Raw genomic sequence first — 19,602 nt, forward strand, 5'->3', positions numbered from 1 at the left:
TCGGGCCAAAAAGTTTGCCTATCTTTGTTCTACTCAGAGAACAACACTGACTTGCCTTCGTTGATCAACAGGCCTAAGCAATTAAAGGACTGGATCTTCTTGATGCTAACCTCTACCTGTTTGTCTGGATCTTTCCTGAACCAACCAAGCCTCCAGGTATGGAAACACTTGGCCACCTGCCCTCCTGAAATGTGTCACCACAACTTCCCTATATGTCATGAAGACTTGAGAGGGTGAAGACAGACCAAAGGGGATGACAGAATTGATACTTTTACCACTACAAACCCCTAAAAACCTCTTGTGGCTTTGGTGAATGGCCACATGAAAGTAAGTGTCCTTTAAGGGTTTGTCTACACAAAGGATGAATTTGCGGTAAGCTGGGATGTGGGCATTAGCATGCTGCAGACTAATTATGTGGATTCTGCTGACATGCAAACATTAGTATAAACAAGCCCTAAATCATGGGAAACCCATCAATCGTTGGGATCTAGGTACGGGATAAAACAGGCTAGTAACCATGCAAAACTTTCATTATTATGTATTTGTTTAGGTTCTGCAAAACTAGATTAGGTCTGTGGCCTCCCTTGGATTTTGGGATAACAGAGTATTGGGAATAGAATCTCTTCCCCTGATGTTGAGGAAGAGTGGTACTTCTAGGGCCGCTGGCTGTAAAACTTATTACATTTTTTGAATGAGAACAGTCTTGTGCGATCCCTGTGTGGTCCCTGAAGAGAGATGAGGGAGGAGGACCAGGAGGACAGAGAGAAACTGCAGACATATCCCAGTTCTATGGTGCTTAGCAACCAGTTATCGGTTACCAGCTAGCAACCAAGCAGCTAGGAAGTCAGATAGTCTGCTGTGAAAGGGAGGACAGGCGATAGTAGACACTGACAAGGTGGTACTTTGCCTTGACTTTAGAGTCAAATAAGGCTGTTTAGATATCTCAGGTTGTCTCAACGAAGTTGAAGCAAAAGGAGATCATCTTCTTCTTTGGAACTTATGGCGTGTTCATTTGCTCAGGCTGCCTTGTTGGATAGAAAAAAAGGTCTGTGCTAAGTCAAACAGCTTCCTCTTAGGATCTGCGATAAAAGTCATCAGAAACTTAAGGGTACAGCCCTAATGTCTTTTAGGGAACACAGCATTTTATACGTCTTTCCAGAAAACAATTTACAACCCTCAAAAGGAAGATCCTCCGTCGTCTACTGGACTTCTGTTGATATCCCAGATGACTGCAGCTAGGAAAAGTGATGCACTGTCATTGTGAATGCCATCAATCTTGTCACAGAATCTGCACCAGCCAAGGCCACCTGAAGTGAGGTTCTCGCTACCAGATTCAGTAATCATTGCCTGATCCTGACTAGGCCAAGTGAAAATAAGTCTGTAAACAAAAATTTAGCCATACCGCCCCATACTAGTCAGATTTATTACAGCCAAAGCAGTGGTTAAATCCCAAGGACTTTTGCTTTGCCTCAGGACCAGGGCATGCCTAAGTCCTAAACAGCAAGAAGAAAACAAGTACCATTAACTAACTATACAAACTATTTACAAAAAGTTCAGAAAAGTTTTTTGCGAGAAAAGGAAAAGTTGCATGATGAGACTCATACTAGCTAACGACTATGGGTAGTGAAAAGGAACTGAGGGAATGGTAGGAGCATCTCTGTCCTTTATGCCATCAGCTAGTAGTATGTGGAGGTTGCATGCACCTACCAGTGTGGGTAAAATTCTCCAGCTTCAGTGCACTGGGCACACACACTCCTGAAGTGGAATGGACATGTGCAATCACACAAAGAAATTACAGTTAACAGAGACCTATCCCTGGACTTCCCATCACCCAAACAGATTCTTCCTTCCCCCTTTAAGTCTAAGATACACTATATGTAGATAAAAATACTTACAAAATAATTTTCCACTTGGAATTCGTAAGTATACGGCTTCAAGGAGGATGACTGCTCTTCAGAGGTATCTGGACAAAAACTAACTGAAAACTGGCACTGCAGAGATGGAGGAAGTTCTTTTGTCCACTTCAATTCCCATACAAAGAATACTGACTGCTTACTGTATATGTGCTGAAAGAAAATTATTCATTCATAGTATGATCTCATGTCTTAATATCAGGAGCTTTCTATACTGCTAGTTTAATGAAGGGGAAATCTTACCATAGTCTTGTTCTATACACTACCTCCAGAACTTTTATTATATTATATTATTTATACATGCATCAAACCATGAAACTATAACCATTTAACAGTTCTCAATCTAAAATCCCCAGACATGTACTGGCTCAGATTGTTACAATGAGGAGGGAAAAGTTTCACTGCCAGAATCAGTATTTCAGGCTTGATATATTTACTCTTCAGAAAAAAAAGTGTAAAAAGTTTGCTGCTCAGGAAAATACACAAAATGTGACTGTCTTAAAACCAGGCTCAAAGCAGACTGATGCCTATTACAGAGGACTGTTTTGTCATTGCATCTCAACCCTAGTTTTCAGCTCCTGAGCTACTCTACTTTTTGGCCATTCTTGATCACAGAATGGCAAAAGCCACCAAACTATGTGGTAGCTTTTTCACGAGAACAAGAATAGATTAGGAGACCAACGAGAAGGTTGTTCATCCTGTGCAGTAACTGTGGTTCTTCGAGAACTGGGGTTCTTTAGGTGCTCCACAGTAGGTGCGGCAGCACTCCATGCGCCTGGGATCGGAGATCTTCATTAGCAGTGCCCATTGGACTGCACACGTGCACCTCCCTGTCTCACACCATGAGCAGCATGTATATGTAGTGCTGTGCTATTCAGTCACCACTCAGTTCCTTCTCTACCGCAGAACTTATCTTTCAGCTCTAAAGCAGAGGGGAGGGTGGGTAGTAGAGCACCCAAAGTGACACTTATCTCGAAGAACTTCAGTTACTGCACAGGGCGATTAACCATCTCGTCTTCTTCCAGTGATGTCCCTATGGATGTCTCCACTGTAGGGATTATAAAGTAGTGCCCCTAGGTGGAAGGCTGGGGCTTTGGAGTGGCATTTAGTGCAGATGATAGGACAGCGTGTCTTACTACAGTATCAGATGCTGAGTCATGAATAATAGAGGACGCCCATGTGGCCGCTTTGCAAATGTCAGCAATCGAGACACTGTTGAGAAAGGTAATCGAGCTGGAGAGGAGGAGGGTGGAATGTGCTTGACTTCCAGGAGGAAGTCATCAATTGTAGAGTTAGTAGGACAGGTGTATACACTGCAAGATCGAGTTGGAAAAGTGTTGCTTAGACATGTTCATGCCTTTCCATCTTTTGGCCGTAGATAGGAATAAGTGTGGCGATTGTCTGTAAGGTTTAGTTCTGTCCAGGTCAAAGGCTAATGCTTATCTGACATCCAAGGGTGTGTAATGCCGCATCCTGCTGGTTGCTGTGTTTAACATACTGGTGCTGAGGAAGAGGTTCACCCTCTTGAGCAACCAGCAGAGTTCTTGCTTGGTGCCAACGGTTTGCTCAAAGCTGAAGGTGTAGTCGGTACCAAGAGCTTGGCTGGTGCCAAAATGGACATCACCAATGCAGATGGTTTAACTGATGTTGTGGTGCCCAAAGTTGATCTGGTCGGGGCAGTTGGCACCATTTTTGATGGTCTCGTATTGCAGTCTCCAGTGCCGAGACAGTGCCCAACATCTGAAGGTCTGCCCATTTAGAGTCGTTAGATCTCTGTTTAGCTGTGGTACTGGAGGTACTCTGATGGCCCTAAAGCTATGTCTCATCCCCAAAGATGTCAAGGCTACTGACCTATCAGGGGATGGAGGCGGCGGTGTCTCAAAGGGTGATAGAGGAGCCCGTTCCTTCCCATCAGCATGAGAAATGGAAGATTTTCTCTTAGGACATGGAGAATGAGGGTCGGTGAACGACCTAGCGGAGCATGAGACCCGCGCGGGGGAAGAGTCAAGGCCAGGGTCTGATGCTGGACGTAATAACCTCGCTGTGAGAAGTTGCAGCCAAACATCCCCGTCTTTTCTGGCCCTGGCAGTCAGGTTATGGCAATGGATATACTTATGCGGGACATGTCCCTCTCCCAGGCAGCGGCAGCACTGTGGATAACCATGGTTACTGGAAAGTTGTCCCACAGGAAACTCATCTCTTAAACCAGAGAGATCCAGGTGTAAGGGTGAGGGAGAACGCTTCCCAGTTGAGAAGAACAGGGAGCAGGAAAACTATGTCCTAAGCTATGAACTAACAGGGAGGATAAAAGGAAGGAATTTATCTTTTTAAGGGAGAGGACAAGAAAGGGAAGAACTAACAGGCAAGGCACTAATTTAATAGTTCAAAGGACAGGCAGGCGCCTCTGCAGATTCCATCCCAGGCCAAAGGTGGCAAAGAAAGAACTCAGGGGTGGTTGGACCGCAAAGTGCTATATATACACATGCTGCTCATGGTATGAGATGGGGAGGTGTGCGTGTGCAGTTCAAGAGGCACTGCTAATGAAGATCTCCGATCCCAGGTGCCTGGGGTGTTGCTGCACCTACAGTGGAGCACCTATAGAGACATCATTCAAAGAAAAAACTAATAATTTGTGACCCAGGTTAAGTCTATTGCAGTGAGTGACCTAGATCCCAAAATACCCATGAGTGGAAGGTCATCCTGATCTGCTTTTCAGAGATTGCAAAGATCTGAATATTTGCATTTGGGTGTGTCAGTCATGTTATATTATCTCTTATGAAAGCCATTCACTCAGATAATAAGCATTTCAGCAATACAAGTGTCAATTTTTTCAATTTTAAGATAAGTGTACCAAGGCACAAGTGCACTCATCTTATTCCGCATACCTAAAAGGTAATGAACCACCAAGGAGAATCTTTACCTGTTGAGATTCTGGCTTCAGAGGTACCAGCTGTAGATCTATGCAGTTACCAAAATTTTTTAGGTTATTGTCTGACAGCTGGAAACAGAGTTTTGACAAATTCTGTACACAAACCTGTACATATTTCCTGAAAATTAAGCATATTGAACATACAATAATATACATTGTATATAATAACGTTTCATCCTCGCTACAGAGTTTCTCTAATTGTGACACTCAGGCAAGAACATTAAAAATGACAGGCATATTATTTCTTTTCCTCTGCTTAATTACTAATCAGAGAGTCTCCAGAAGTAGGTCTATGGTACAATTATTTTTGATATGTAGTTTTGCTTTTACTGAGTTACTAATATGGAGACCAAAAGACGGAGGAAATGAGCCTATGACTATGTGATTAAAATATACCACCAATGTATTTGTTACTCTGCTGGGGGAATGTGAAAAGGAGAATGGGCGAATCCAAGAATGAGCATTTCCGTAAGTGGCAAAACTCACCACCCACTCACAAAAAATAAAAGCTTATGTTGAAAGATTACATACAGAACATCAACTTCTACAAACATTTTCTAAGAGGAAAGAGACTATAAATATTTAAAGACTACATTACCGTTTGCCAGCTGTTAGTAAGGAATGCTTGGCATTAAAAGGTACACTGAACGTTAATGCAATAATGGTGGAGTAAATTGACCATGGACAATCAATGGTTACCTGGAGAAAAGAAATAGAATTCTTATTCATGGTATACATTTACATAATGGCTTTATTTTCCAATTCCAAATACTCAAACATTTCCCAGAAACTTTCTCTTGACCAGTCAAACCTAATGCACCCAAAAGGGAGGGGGGGAAAATTGATTTTAATCAAACAAACAACTAAGCTTGGTAAGGTGGAAAGAGGATTGTGTGTGCGCGTGTGCTTACAGCTTGGTGTCTCCCTGACCTCAATCCCTTAGCTGACTTATCCATGGGATCTGCCTCTTCAGAGTACTTTCTTCAAAGGCTGACAAATATCGAGTGAGAACAATGCTGTCACTGTGGCATCTTACTGCAATAACCACACAGTAATTTATTTTGAGACTGACAAAATCTAGGGGAACAAACCTGTTAACTTCATAACATAACGTAAGGGATGATGGATCTGCATTCTGAACTTCAGCACAGAGCTTCAAAAAAAAAAAATCCTCCTGAACTGAATGCAGATTTTCCCTTAATGTGTAGACACACTAAGTGAAATAACTTTTCATATATGCATATATGTTCATACTCTTTATGAACCCCACCACCACTAGTTTCCAAAACCAACCAATCTGCAGTTTCTTTTAACAATAGTTAAGCATGTGAGAAGTAAGAGTTCCAGTACATTGTGCAGACAATTTCAGTTATAAATACAGGGCAATAAAATCAGTAACATGGGACCTCTCAAATTAAGTCCCAGCTGTATAAGGAAGTAGTGTTACTGGTTTAATCGGAACATTCTTTCCTCTTAATACTGAAGCAGTCTACCAGAATGGTGCAGGGATATTATACAGATAGAAATTACATCTTTCTGATGGATTAGAAGAGAGGCTTTGATCACTGGAGTCATTAAAGATCCAATGGTACTTAAAACAAAAGTAGGGATGATAACTATGTCCTGTTGGCCAAATTACAACCTGGGTTGTTGGCACAGAATCTCAAACCTCAGAGAAGGCTAGTATTTGGTGAAGGGAGACTCATCCACCTATAAAGCACAGTGTATTTTTGTACATATTTTAAATATTCTGTACATGTACATTTACATCTATTTCATACATTCTGAAGTGCTTTCATATACTTTAAGCTAAAAGGTGTTCTGTGCAAGTAGGTTATTCTCACCCATATTTTGGTCAATTTAAGCACTTGTGGTCAAAACTAACTTTTTTTGTCGTCTTACTTTTTGGTCAACTGTAGCCATGCAGTTGTCCATTTTCTGCTTCTCTTTGCTTTTCCTGTGCAGTTCTTTATTTACCAGATTTTCACTTTCCACTGAAGCTGTTGAGGTTGATGGCAAATAGATAACTTCTAGGTCAAATTCAATCACGTGATATGCAGGAGCCACTGGCAGGGTGATGCTTGTGATCTTTTCAGAAGACTGGATCAGTAATGATGATTCAGAGACTTTTTCTACAATTGTGTAGAATATGAAGTAATTTTAGAAATATTCCTCCCTTCCACAACCTCCATTTTTCAGCTCTAGTTATCAAGTCATGAGATCATTTACTGAAAGACTAGAAATGCCTTCTTCCATCAAGAAGGAGCCCTAGGGGCTTGGTACCTATAGTGTCTATAATCCACACCTCCCTGTCAGCGAGGACTGCAGCCATAGGACTCATTGTAGAACTCCAAGAACTCCACACTGGCTTCTTTGATGAAGTCTCTGGCTACAAATAAATTATGAAGCTTAGCCTGGCAGAGCCCTCCTACTGTAGAGTCAGTCTTCACTGACAGAATTAGCTTTTCTGTCCATGTACGAACACCACCTCCCTGAATGATGTTAGCTACATCAATAGAAACATTCTTCCATCAAGATGGCTGTGTCTATACCTGGCATTTGTCAGCATAGCCATGTTGGTCAGGCATGTGGGTTTTTTCATATCCCTGACCAATGCAGCTATGCCAACATAAGTTTCAATGTAGATCAAAGTCAAAGACCCTACATCATGAATAACCTTATCCTTCATTATTTCCACTAGTGTTTCCCTAATTCTTCTTGAAGAGCTACTGGCTACCTTCCTTGGTAGTCCATTCCAATATTCAAGAAAATTCTTGACAGAGCAATTTAATGACTAATCTGAATCTTATCAATGTTCCTTCAGTCCTCAGCTGCCCCATTACCCACTCCTTTTGACTCCTCATATCCTATTACTTCATTGCTTTCATCTTACACAAGCTGCATTACTGATAACACAGGACTATGTACTGATAATGAGGATTTAACCAGCATTAGTGACATATCTTAAAAAATTCCATACAGGATGCCTACATTTATCCTATTTTTAATCTCTCTTTATCCAGCTATTGAGTCTTCGCTTCTTGCTTTTACATACAACCTGAAGGAGAGGGGTGAGATGCACTAGCAGAGCTTTGGAAGAAGCTGGGATATGACCTGCTTAAATGAAACATTGGCTAGAGAAAGGCAAAAAATTCTTCAATTTCCTGAGCTTTATAAAAACATCCTAGCTGCTTAATAATTATTACATAATTTTATTATGATACAAAGCCTCTGTACAGGTAATGTCTCACAATGGCAACACAAAATAGCCTAATTCACTCAAATCTTCTAATAATCCTCATCTATTCCTTCCTCCCTACACCGATCTATGTCCATGAAAAGCAGTATTGCCAGGACTAATCTAGTTGACTGAAAGTTCATACTTCTTTGCCTCAAGAATTAGACTAAATGCAATGAGAACTTGACCATGGATTCATGTGTGCAGGAGGCTTAAGTAGTCAACTCTCTCTCTTTTATACAAAATAAGCAAATTCAAAGCTAGACAGGGTGGTACAGAGAACCCTGTAACTGGATTTCATTCCAGGTCCTATAAGGTGTTCCCATGATCTCCTTCCCTGCAACAGGTGAAAGTGTTGCTAAGGTTTCCTCTGTTGTGTGGTGCCACTTGCAAATATACTAAGTTGATTTAGAAGTTGCTTATGAGGCAAATTAAATTTCCTAGTGAAGGGCCCACAGACAGTAAATTAATCTTATCCAGAATATATCTATTCTCTGTTATTGAGATAAGACTTATACTTGAAATAGCTAAGACTAACTGGTCACATGTACACAGTTTCCAAAACAGGTAGAAAAAGGCCAGAACTTCCCGAAGCTTTTATGCTCTGAAATGTTGAGTTGCCAGTTTCTAATTGATGGTTACTGACAACAACAATGGTGTCAAATGCTCTAACATCTTATAGAGCACTTTGCTGCTACGCAATAATATTTACATCATGCTTATAGGATTTCTGCATTTTCACAGACTGGTAGGAGATAATTGATTTGGCTATGCTGCTTACCCTTGGTATTGGAATAGATGAATGCTTTGCTCTCTGGATGGTACAGGAAAGGCATGTCATTGGCATTACTGAGCTGCAGAGTATCTCCATTCTTCATGGTATAATGGCCAGTAGTCACTGTGAACTTCACCCTCTGAGGGATACCAGCCAAAAGGCTGTCTGAAGAAAAAGAAAGCAAACAGTGCCAGTGTATTCCAGCACTCTAGTTATTAAATGGTTAAAATTAGCTGCTAATGTTTGCTAGGAGTTTACAAATAAACATTCACAGCTCATTTTTTAAGCAAGTACATCTTAACATCAACTGGAAAATTTTACTTTTTGGTGCTCAATTATGGAGTGGTTTTCTAAGAAATTGTCCAAGAAATAAGGAGAGTTTCAGCCACTTAATTCTGGGCAATTTTCACTGTTTCCCTTCACCTGAAGTCAAAGCATTCTCAACCAATAAGGTGCAGCCGTGGAACAAGCTTCCAGAGGCAGGCAGACTAATTAAAAGTCTGAGTACCTTTATAATTCTTTGAGACAGCTTTCCCAGGTTAAACCAGAATGATACGGAATACATGAAGGTGTAGGAAGAAGGGGGAAAATGTTTGTTATAGAGATACAGCCTAAGCAGAGCCTCTTCTACTAAGGAAGGGGGGAAAGTAGAAGACTTCATGAAGCCTAGGGGACCTCACTGGTAAAATCTAATTTACCAGAAACGTTCTTAAACATGGTGACTGATTCCACTGAATTCAATCTAATAACTTTCTATAGAAAGAGAATCGCTAAAGACTCCTATTGATTTTAAAGGGAGTTAGATCAGAGCCTGTTTGGTAGCTGAGAGTGCAAGGTAAAGGGATTTCGCTAAACTACCAAAGCCAATATAGTGTCACAGAACGACTAGTAAGAAATTCACAATGGTGCCGTCAAATCACTATCTATTCTTCTCATCAACATGTCCAGTGATGCAAGCTCAAACCCCACTTGATCCTTCAAAAGGATACAGCCATATATATGCACTCCAGCTAAGCCAGATTCTGAAATTCGCAATCAAATACTAGTTGTCATGTCACTTGACAAGTGGGACTGATAGTGTTCAGACTCACTAAAGCCTAAAGACTCTCATATGTTCTCAACAGAAGTAGTTTTAAAAGGAAGCTGCAAGAGACAACAGAGCAAAGTAACTTGTTTTAGATGAAATGAGAAGTAAGAAACATGTCATGCAGTGAGAAAGTAACATGGACAATCAACACATTCTTAGTGTTACAAGTTCACCTACCAGTCAATGGCTCCACTTTTAGTTGGGGCTCCTGAGAGTACACATCATACTGCACAACTGGATAAATGTGAGGAAGGACAAAGTGCACTTTACCCACTAACGTATACAGCTGCCTGAGAGTATATGTCCCAGGTTCTTTGGCCTTTGAAAAACAAAAAATGAAACTGAAGAGTGGATTTTCAACCTAGAAATTATTTTTTACATTTCTCAAGAAAAACCCTTTGTTTTCTCCACTGAACTTCTGACAAATGAAGGACAAATACACGTCTCAGCTCATTTCTGACTGGTATGCTTTTATCTGTACAACTAGGTGAATAAAAATAACTAAGAGGGGAAAAAAGAAATTCATGAAATTGCTCAAGTGCTCCAAATGCAATTTTCATAACTGTCTAGCAAAAATGTTTACTCCAAAGGACCCCACCTAATAAGCGGCGGGGGGGGAGGGGGGGGAGGGAGGAGAGGAAGAGACGGGATGACAGGAATGTTGTCCATTTGATTCAAGAACAAAGTGCTGTCAATTCAAATACTGTTACCCAAAGTACCAAGCATAGCAACCCACTCTATTTATATTTCATACATATATATATTTGAAGTGACAGCTACATACATTAAAATATAATGAATATGTGATCATCTATGATATTATGGACTTTACCAGGTAGTCACAAGCAGCAGAGTGCTTATTTGGCTAGCATTCATAAAACCCTACACTGTGCAAGGCACATTCTTCAATCAGTATAAGCCTATGATGTTTTCACACTTTCTTCCACATTGTGTGGACACCTATTAATGAATATATTTTAATCTCAAACTCTCCACCAACATAAGAAGGCTAGTTATGATAGGATAGCACCATTATAAAAAATAAAATGGTACACTTGTAGGTGTGCTTCCAGAAGATGCATCAGTTCTATCCCTGGTGAAGAATAATGTGTGTTAGTCACTGCTGATAAACAAGATTTGAGGTTTGGAAGTGGTTCCCCCACCCCATTTTGTCACTTACTGCACAGCACTGAAAGTACTACAAATCTTTATTAATGTCATAGGCTGCTCTCACAGCAGAATTAGAATTTTTTGGGCGCTGGAAATGAACTTTAGTTTTAATCAAACTAGCAGTTATAGTCAACTGAACAAAAAACTGAAATGATACAGCTATTTATCCTGTTAAAAGCACTGAGGACATAAGAACACCCAAACAGCATCATGCTAACAAGGAAAACGCTGGCCACTCAGATCTACAGTATTTTGAATTTTTTACCTAGGTAGAGCAGGTTTTCTAAAAAATCCTCCTAATTTTCTTGAGCATAATGTACAGATTTGTGTTGTGTGTGCCATATCACATCTGATGTGGAATTAACCCATAATACACAAACTTTACGCAGCCTGAAGCATTTAGTTTCTGTCTGACAGTGAATACTCAAATTCAAAATGTTTCAGTTGTAAGGTAGTGGTACTGCACCTGCCCCCAAATTATAACCCTAAAGCCTCACCATCGGAGTGTTTTCTCACCACTTTTTCCATCTTGTAAATAGACAAAAGTATTAGTGCACATTATGCGCTGATGTCATGGGAGATTTCATGTAAGGTACACTTAAGCAATTTTTAGGAGTCATAAGAGAGGGGAATACAGATCCAAAGAACCCAGAAAATATTTTCTGACCTGCTATAAAAAACTGTAGAATGAATATATTTAAAGGAGGTCAGTTTGGAATATTGCTGAGAGAGAGACTGCTGCACATTCAGTATGAAGCAAGTTTATGCTCAATCTAAAAACCTACAAACAAAGCAGAGTGCACGTACGTCCCATATGGCGGGGGGGGGGTGGGGGGGGAAGGTTCTTTTCCATTTATTGTTCCCTCAGTGAAATTGTTAGGATGGCCTACACTTAAAATTTTGATCGGCATAGCTATGTTGCTTCCCAACTGACACAACTGGGCTGACCTAAGCCTGAGTGTAGACGCAGCTCAGTAGATAGAAGAATGCTTCCATCAACCTAGCTACCACAGCTCAGAGAGATGGATTACCTACAAGGATGGAAGGCTCCATAGAAAGTGCCTACACTATGGCACTACAGCAGTACAGCTGTACAGTACAGTGTAGACATGGCCGTCATCCTACACAAGTAGGAGAGGTTTCTATAATCCCTTTTTTTAATCCCATGTCCTGTTAAATAATGTAACAAATGTGAAGCCATCATCCTACAGTAGTGCACTCAATTTTTTTTTAAAACAAACATATCAACGCCAATTAATATATTTTTAAGGAAAATATCACCAAGTGATATCTAAGTTACTTGATACTGTCAAAGTTCTAGAAATTAGAACTCTGTTCTTAGCAGAAAAGGATAAGTGCTCGATGCAACACTCAGCATGAAGGAATCTAACAGCACAATTTCCTCTTGTTGTTCCTTCATTACAGGAAGAGATTTGAGAAAAGGAGAATTAGGAAGTAAACTCTCCCTCCTTCAATATTGGCCACCAGAAATGTACATAGTATGAGATATAAAAAATAGTTCAAGTAGTGAATTGTATCTTCATTTATATTCCATCTTTCTGCTTCCAGAGTTTAGCAGAGTGCTTCCTCACTCATGAAGCCAAAAACACTGTACACACCAATCCCCTATAGCCTTCTCCCAGTCAGGTTCTTCAGACTTAGATCCAATTTTATATGAAACTACATCTGCAGCCACGTGGCCCTCTGAAATCTCCAAATCACATTGCACTGCCTCTGTTACTAGATATGGGTTGTCTGAGTGGTACGTAACAGCCACTGACTCACAGGAAGTATTAAAAACCTACAAATTAGATCAGTAGGTAGTGCACAGATCCCATGGTTGCCAGCTCTCAGTTCAAGCACCTGCTGCACCAATGTGAACTTACATCTCCAGCAGATAAATGCTACTCATACAGGCTCACAGTGCCAGCCTGCCCTTGTACGAGCACATCTCTCTCTAGTGCTTGCTGTCTTAATGCTGCAGACTGAAAAACGAAAGCACAGACTGCACTTAGCCTGTAGGCTAAATAGAAAAAGTTACATGTTGAGGTGGTGGCAGACAATGAAAGAATGGGATGGAAAAGTGAAAAATTAATTTGAATCTCAGGAGAAGTGGAATAATACATACAGGTCATTATGAGAACACTGCAAAAAATTCAATGACCAGCACTGTTAAATCTCCAATTTTTAAAATAATCTATAGTTCTGCTTTTGTTCAGTTCTGTATGAGGTTGCAAAGTTAAGTACTAAAACATTAGGAAATGCCAGAATTAATTCAATGCATTATGAGGCAGTGTATAATCACATATACTGTTTTATTCACAGGACCATTGCCTCATTCAGTATACAGGACAGGCAGAGCTCAGGAAATGAGGCAAAAATTCAATATTTGTTTTTATATTCAATGCATTGCTTTATTTACTGCACACCATCCAGACACTGTATTGAATACAGAATTATTCATTTCCTTGTCGTTTATCTACAGTGTGCTCATCACTGTAGTATCAAAGTTTAAAGAACACCCCTCTCTGGAGGTCTGAAGCCTTTTTTTTTTTTTAATATATAAACATACAGACAGGGAACTGAAGCATAAGACAATTAAGGCAAATAATTTTTGCAAGAGGCTGCATTCCAAAATACCTATTTTTCAGAATATTTTAAATGCTATGTAGACATAACAAATTATTCCTCATAATACCCCGTCAGGCTGGTCAATAACTATTATCCTCATTTACAGTGGGGACACTAAAAATGTCAAAGTGATTTGCCTAAAGCCACACAGCAAATCAGTGGAAGAGGCAGGATTAGAACTCAGGATCTCCTAACTCCCAACTCCATTCACTCATTCCTTCAGTCCATACTGCCTTACTGCTAGAGGTACGAAGTATCACAGCTCTCAGGTTATGTCTACATTGCAATTAAAAAATGGTGGCTATCCCATGCTGACTCAGGCTCAGGCTAAGGCGCTGTTTAATTGCAGTGTACTTGCAAATAACAGCCCAGCAAGCCCGAGTCAGCTGGCATTTTTTAATGGCAGTGTATATACCCTCAGTGATTTCAGTTGCAACTGAATACTTAGCAGTTCTGAAAATCAGGCCCCAGAGATCTCAGGGTGGGCACCCAGAAAATAAAGCACACACAAGTAGTGACCCTCTTTAAGAATTTTGGTTTAAAGTGACTTGCCCAGCATCCTATATTAAAAAAAAAAAAAAAATCTGTGGCAGAGGCAGGAATACAACCAGTTTTCCTGGCAGCATTCAATTCGCTTAACTACAGCCATCCCTTGGGTAGGGCAAATTAGGGCAACTACTCTGGGCCCCGCGAGCCAGTGTGATTGACCAGTGTGGTCAGTCCAGGAAGAGACGAATCAGTCACTTCTGCCCTGGGCCCCGCACCTCTCTAGGGACAGCCCTGGGCTTAACTGTATATACATTTCTCTCTTCGCTCTCTCCTTCAATCACTACACACCTGCTATCTTCCGCAATGAAAGAGACTTGAGGTCCTTTGGGGAAATGAGTATTGGTAACATAGCTAAAGACTGTCATACTCACAGGGAAGAATTAAAATTACACAAGCAACCTTAATTCTGACATTTCCTAACAGCAAGTGGTTGACTTTGCAATCTTAACATTTTTTGTTTTGTATGCAATGATTACTATAGCTGCTATCACACCACACTCTGGAAGGGAGCAACCAACATGATTATGTATTCCTACAGCTAAATCTGGCTGATACTGACTCTGGAAAAAAAGATTATCTGTAATAGAACACAGTAAGAAAAACACCTTCCCACCTGGAACCTTTTATGCATTACTCTGAGCAAGTCTGACTATGAAACAAGAGAATCTTACCTTTTCTAGAACATGGACAATGAACATTGCAGTTTGGGACAGATGCAATACTCATCTAACAATAAGAATTCAGATAACTGTTCTATTTTTATGAAAATGATAACTGGATAAATAAAAATGAGTTTGGTGGGATCATTCTAGTCTCCCATTTCTGCATATCAGAGAACCAACCACACACTTTAGCAGAGTTAGCAGCCTCTCTTCACAATAGGCCAAGGTCTGCAATAACAGGGGCGAGCCAGGAAGAGGTTAAACTGCACTGGCAAAGCTGTGGCAAGGAAGCAGCACTGGATACCACTTTCCAGCACTACGCCTTTCTCTAGTCAGTGCTTTTAGATCTTCTCTTTCATGAGTGCTATGCTCATTCAATTGTAAAAACATACCTGAGTTCTGAATGTTACTGTATTGACCCCTGGTTCCAGAATAAAGTTGCTACATTTTAACATGTGAGCCCCATCCTCTAGAGTCACCCCTGAGAGCATTTCCAGAGAAGAGCTGCTCTCCTGCCTTCGCAGTAGCATGTGCACATTTTTGCAGATTATTCCTGTCGTGTTCAAAGAGTTATCTGAAGGGCTCCTTTCGTACATTTCATATAACTCCAGCGCTGGCAAGTTATTTCTTGACAAAGGGAAGCCTGCAACTTCCTTTGAGAAGCTGATAATACCGTTGGAAGTTTTGTGTTTAGTGAGCCATTCAGCTGTTTTCCGGTAATTATTTTTCTCAATGCTGAAGTGGACATTGATGGCAATCTGATCCACTTTGACTGGGATGGGCATTTGGCTCAGCAAAGTCAGCTCAATAGACAACGTTCCACCCACGTGGATAACAGCATTTGGAGGGTCAAAATGTAGAGTTTTCAGCTGTGCAAAGGAATGTATAGACAGTACAACCTTTTGACCTGGAAGTACAGACAAGAACAAGGTATATTATTCCACTCTGCTTTTTGTTATGCAAGATTAGCCTTTACAGCAATCCATTGTTTTTGAAAAGTTTAGAAATTTTAAAAACTATGTTCCCCCCCAGTCCCAAAGTGAAAAAATAATACCATCATCTTCTTAAGCTACACGGAATAAAAAAATTAAATTCTTGATGTCTAAAATCAAATATATTTTAAAGTTACAACTTTACTTCTGCCTCAAATACAATTGTTGTAGTGAGAAAATCTGACAAAAGAACTGTTTGCGTCAATAGTTTTTAAGCTATATAGTACACCTACACTGCAAAACAAACCCCAAAACAAAAAAACTTCACACCCATGGCAATGAGTACGAGTCTCAACTGATTCGGGATTGCTATACAGGACTAAAAATAGCAGTATAGACATTCCCACTTGGGCTGGAGCCCAGGCTCTGGAACCCAGTGAGTAGAGTGGATCTCAGAGTGCTTTTTTTTTTTTTTTTTTGGGGGGGGGGGGGGGGGGAAGAGAGACAGTGTAGATGTACCCATAGCAAGATCTGTTATTCATTCAACCTGTTCAGAATCACTTACTAGTGTAGCAAAAGTTTTACAATCTAAGCAGCATAGTATCATAAGATTAATGCTGAGCTATTATTCTTTAACTGTTCAGGTATACAGGAGCATAACTTAACATGACAGAACAAATATTCCAGAGGACATACCACTGGAGCAAATGTAAACTCATGATAGTTGTGATCACAGTGGTGCCTAGAGCCAGTATTTGCACCAGGTCAGGTTCCCCTCACTCTTACATAATTGCTAGATGCCAGAAAACAACAGTGACAGATACTTAAAATTTTTCAACTAGGAAACAGGCCGAGCATGACACATCAACGGTATTTCCAAGGTGTCTTCACTGTTGTAATCTAAGCAGAACATCAAGAAATATGCACATAAAGATGAGCAGTATATCTTCAGAAAAAATTGCAGCAAAGTGTGCTCAGAGTTTAAAACATAGTAAATGCTTCTGAGGACAAAGTACAGGCTGGACTAGAGAGGAGAAAATCAAATATTTATCAAGGCAGCCAAAAGAAAAAGCCATTAGCCAGATGGAAGCACAAGGCTGACATTAGAGAAGGCAGGACAACAGTCCTCAGAGCATGATTTCAGAGCTCCAGGGAGTAGGATCCAGAGGCAGAAAGGTAAATCAGGGAGTGTAAGATGGTCAGAGATGAACTGTGAGCTAACCTGGTAGAGGCAACAAGGAAGTAGAAAGGTGAGGAAAAACAGAAAAACTAAAGAACCTTTCCGGTATTCAAACTGAACATGTTAATTAGTGCATCACGCATTATTGCTAATAATGCATGAACTAAGAAGGGCTTCCAAAAGTGTCTCTCAGCCTAATACCATTACAAAAAGTGGACAGACCAGAATTTAGATAGAGTTATTATGGGTTATAAAACTAAACAGAAACATACATTATAGTGAAGAATTCTCTGCATGACAGTACAACAAACCTGCAAAAAAGCCAGGAAATTCAGAGTTACAGATCCTGTCAGGCCCTATTCTCTATTCATAGAGCTGCACCTAATTCCATTGAAGCAGAAACTGAGGGCTCAAAACTTGACATTCTTAAAACAGTTATAAAATCCTAAAGAATTGAGAACCATCTTGTATACAAAAATGTAATAATAAACAAGTAACATCTCCAGTGACTCCAGAGCACCCAACCTTTGGGTTTGTCTATACTACAGTTACAACATGGTTCTAATTTGTGGTATAGACAGAACCTCTCTCTGATGGACCGCAACCTTTTTGTGGTACAGAGGCTTGTGTGGGCTAAAGACCCTCAGAGCTATATCATTCGGAGCTTTTATACTCCTGGTAGGTCCCCCTTGGTGAGCAGGTCTGAGGTGAGGCTCCTGACTAACCGTGGTCCAAACTTCAAAAGACCCCCCACAGTGGATCGCGTGAATATAGAGGACCTTCTAGTACTCTGCAGCTGTGAAAGCGGATGAGGGCTGCAGGAGGAGAGAGGCCCCTAGTTGTCTTGGATCTCCTTGCCACGGGGTCAGGGTTTTCCTCCTGTCAAGTTTCATGTGGTTACTGCCTGTGCACTGGTTTCCCCAGGTTAAAAGATTTCACATGTAGGCCACTGCCAAAGGGTTCACACCTGCACAAAGTCCTGTGGCGACATACAAGTGGCAGGGAAGACAGGAGCAGTGATCTCTTGGAGTCTTTAGTCACAAATCTGCATGCAGGCAGCAGCCGTGTGATGGTCGTTTTGTGCTTGGTTGAGACAGAAGTGCATTTCGGCAGCAGTGGCTGTTACTGACCAGACCTTTTCAGGATCCCCTCTGATCACATTAATGGGGAGGGGGCTAGAAAAGGTGCCGCAAGCATAGGCTGTCTCACACTGTTCCAACTGGATGGCCATATCCAGTGGGATCACTCAACTCTGTGGCTGAAACAAGAGATACAAACAATGAATTTTGCCACCTGGAATGTCTGCACCATTATGGACTCTCAGCGCAGTGAAAGCGCCGAAAGAAGAACCGCCATAATTGCCAGAGAACTGGCAAGACTCAACACTGACATTGCAGCTCTGTGAGACTGGCCAGGCCAATGAGGACCAATTAAAAGCGGGTGGAGGTGGCTACATTTTCTTTTGGAAAGGAAAGCCACTTGAAAAGAGAAACATTCACAGGATTGGCTTTGCCATCAAAAATGAGATCGCCAATCAGCTTTTGGAGCTTCCCGTGGGGATCAATGAGTGTCTCATGACTCTTTGGCTCAAGCCTAGTAACAACCAGTATGCCACGGTCATCAGCACATAAGCCCCAACACTCTATGATGAGGAAGACAATAAGGAATTGTTTTATTGAACTCCTGATGCAGTCCTCACAACCACACCTAATGCCCACAAACTCATCCTCATGGGAGATTTTGATGCCAGAGTTGGACATCTCTAGAAAGGCTCATTTCCCATCTCTAGAAAGGCTCACTAGGCAAAGAAGGGGTGGGAAATGTAAACCCCAATGACATTCTCTTTCTCAGCAAATGTGTGGAGCATGACCTCCTCATCACAAATACCATCCTTAGGCAGAGTAACAAATTTAAGATCACATGGAAACATCCTCAGTCCAAACACTGGCACCTTCTTGACTATGTTATAGTCAGACCCTGAGACTATACCAATGTCCGTATAACACGAGCTATGAGAGATGCCGACATTGTTGGACAGACCATCGATTAATGAGATCAGTCATGTACCTGCAGCTTGCTCCACCACACCACAAAACACTCAAAGACTAAACAAATGTGGTACAACATCAAAGCACTTCAAGACCAAGCCAGCCACGAGATGTTCCAGCAACATCTGTCTGAGAAACTCTCTAACCTGTCTGACATCATCATTGACATTCAAGAGCACTGGGATCAACTTAAAAACACCATTAACAATGCATGTGCTGAAACCATAGAACATTCCACTCATCAGCACCAAGACTGGTTTGACGAAAACGAGGAAATCCAAGCATTAATTCAACAGAAAAGAAATGCATTTTGTAACTGGCAAAATGATTCCTCTAACAAACGAAAACATGAGGATCATCACCTGCTTAAAGCCAAAGTAGTCTGCATGACATCAAAACAAGTGGTGGCAAGAGAAGGCCTCTGAGATCCAGGATTTTGTAGACCACGATGACATGAGAAGCTTCTTTCAAAGCAACAAAAGCTATAT

The 19,602-nt window shown here is 40.9% G+C and overlaps 1 protein-coding gene across 1 annotated transcript in view; it reads right to left on the reverse strand.

Annotated features, from left to right (window-relative positions):
- TRAPPC10 (trafficking protein particle complex 10) overlaps positions 1–19,602 on the reverse strand; it is a 94,514-nt gene that overhangs the window by 16,786 nt on the left and 58,126 nt on the right. Inside the window, exons 14-20 of the mRNA XM_030576679.1 lie at positions 15,347–15,861; positions 10,120–10,261; positions 8,862–9,020; positions 6,745–6,974; positions 5,441–5,541; positions 4,834–4,960; positions 1,896–2,066 (exon numbers count right to left, since the gene is read on the reverse strand). Coding sequence (XP_030432539.1) covers positions 1,896–2,066; positions 4,834–4,960; positions 5,441–5,541; positions 6,745–6,974; positions 8,862–9,020; positions 10,120–10,261; positions 15,347–15,861 — 1,445 coding nt within the window. The remainder of the gene's footprint in view (positions 1–1,895; positions 2,067–4,833; positions 4,961–5,440; positions 5,542–6,744; positions 6,975–8,861; positions 9,021–10,119; positions 10,262–15,346; positions 15,862–19,602) is intronic.

The sequence above is a fragment of the Gopherus evgoodei genome, chromosome 1 (genome assembly GCF_007399415.2).
Source record: "Gopherus evgoodei ecotype Sinaloan lineage chromosome 1, rGopEvg1_v1.p, whole genome shotgun sequence".
NCBI classification, from domain to species: domain Eukaryota; kingdom Metazoa; phylum Chordata; order Testudines; family Testudinidae; genus Gopherus; species Gopherus evgoodei.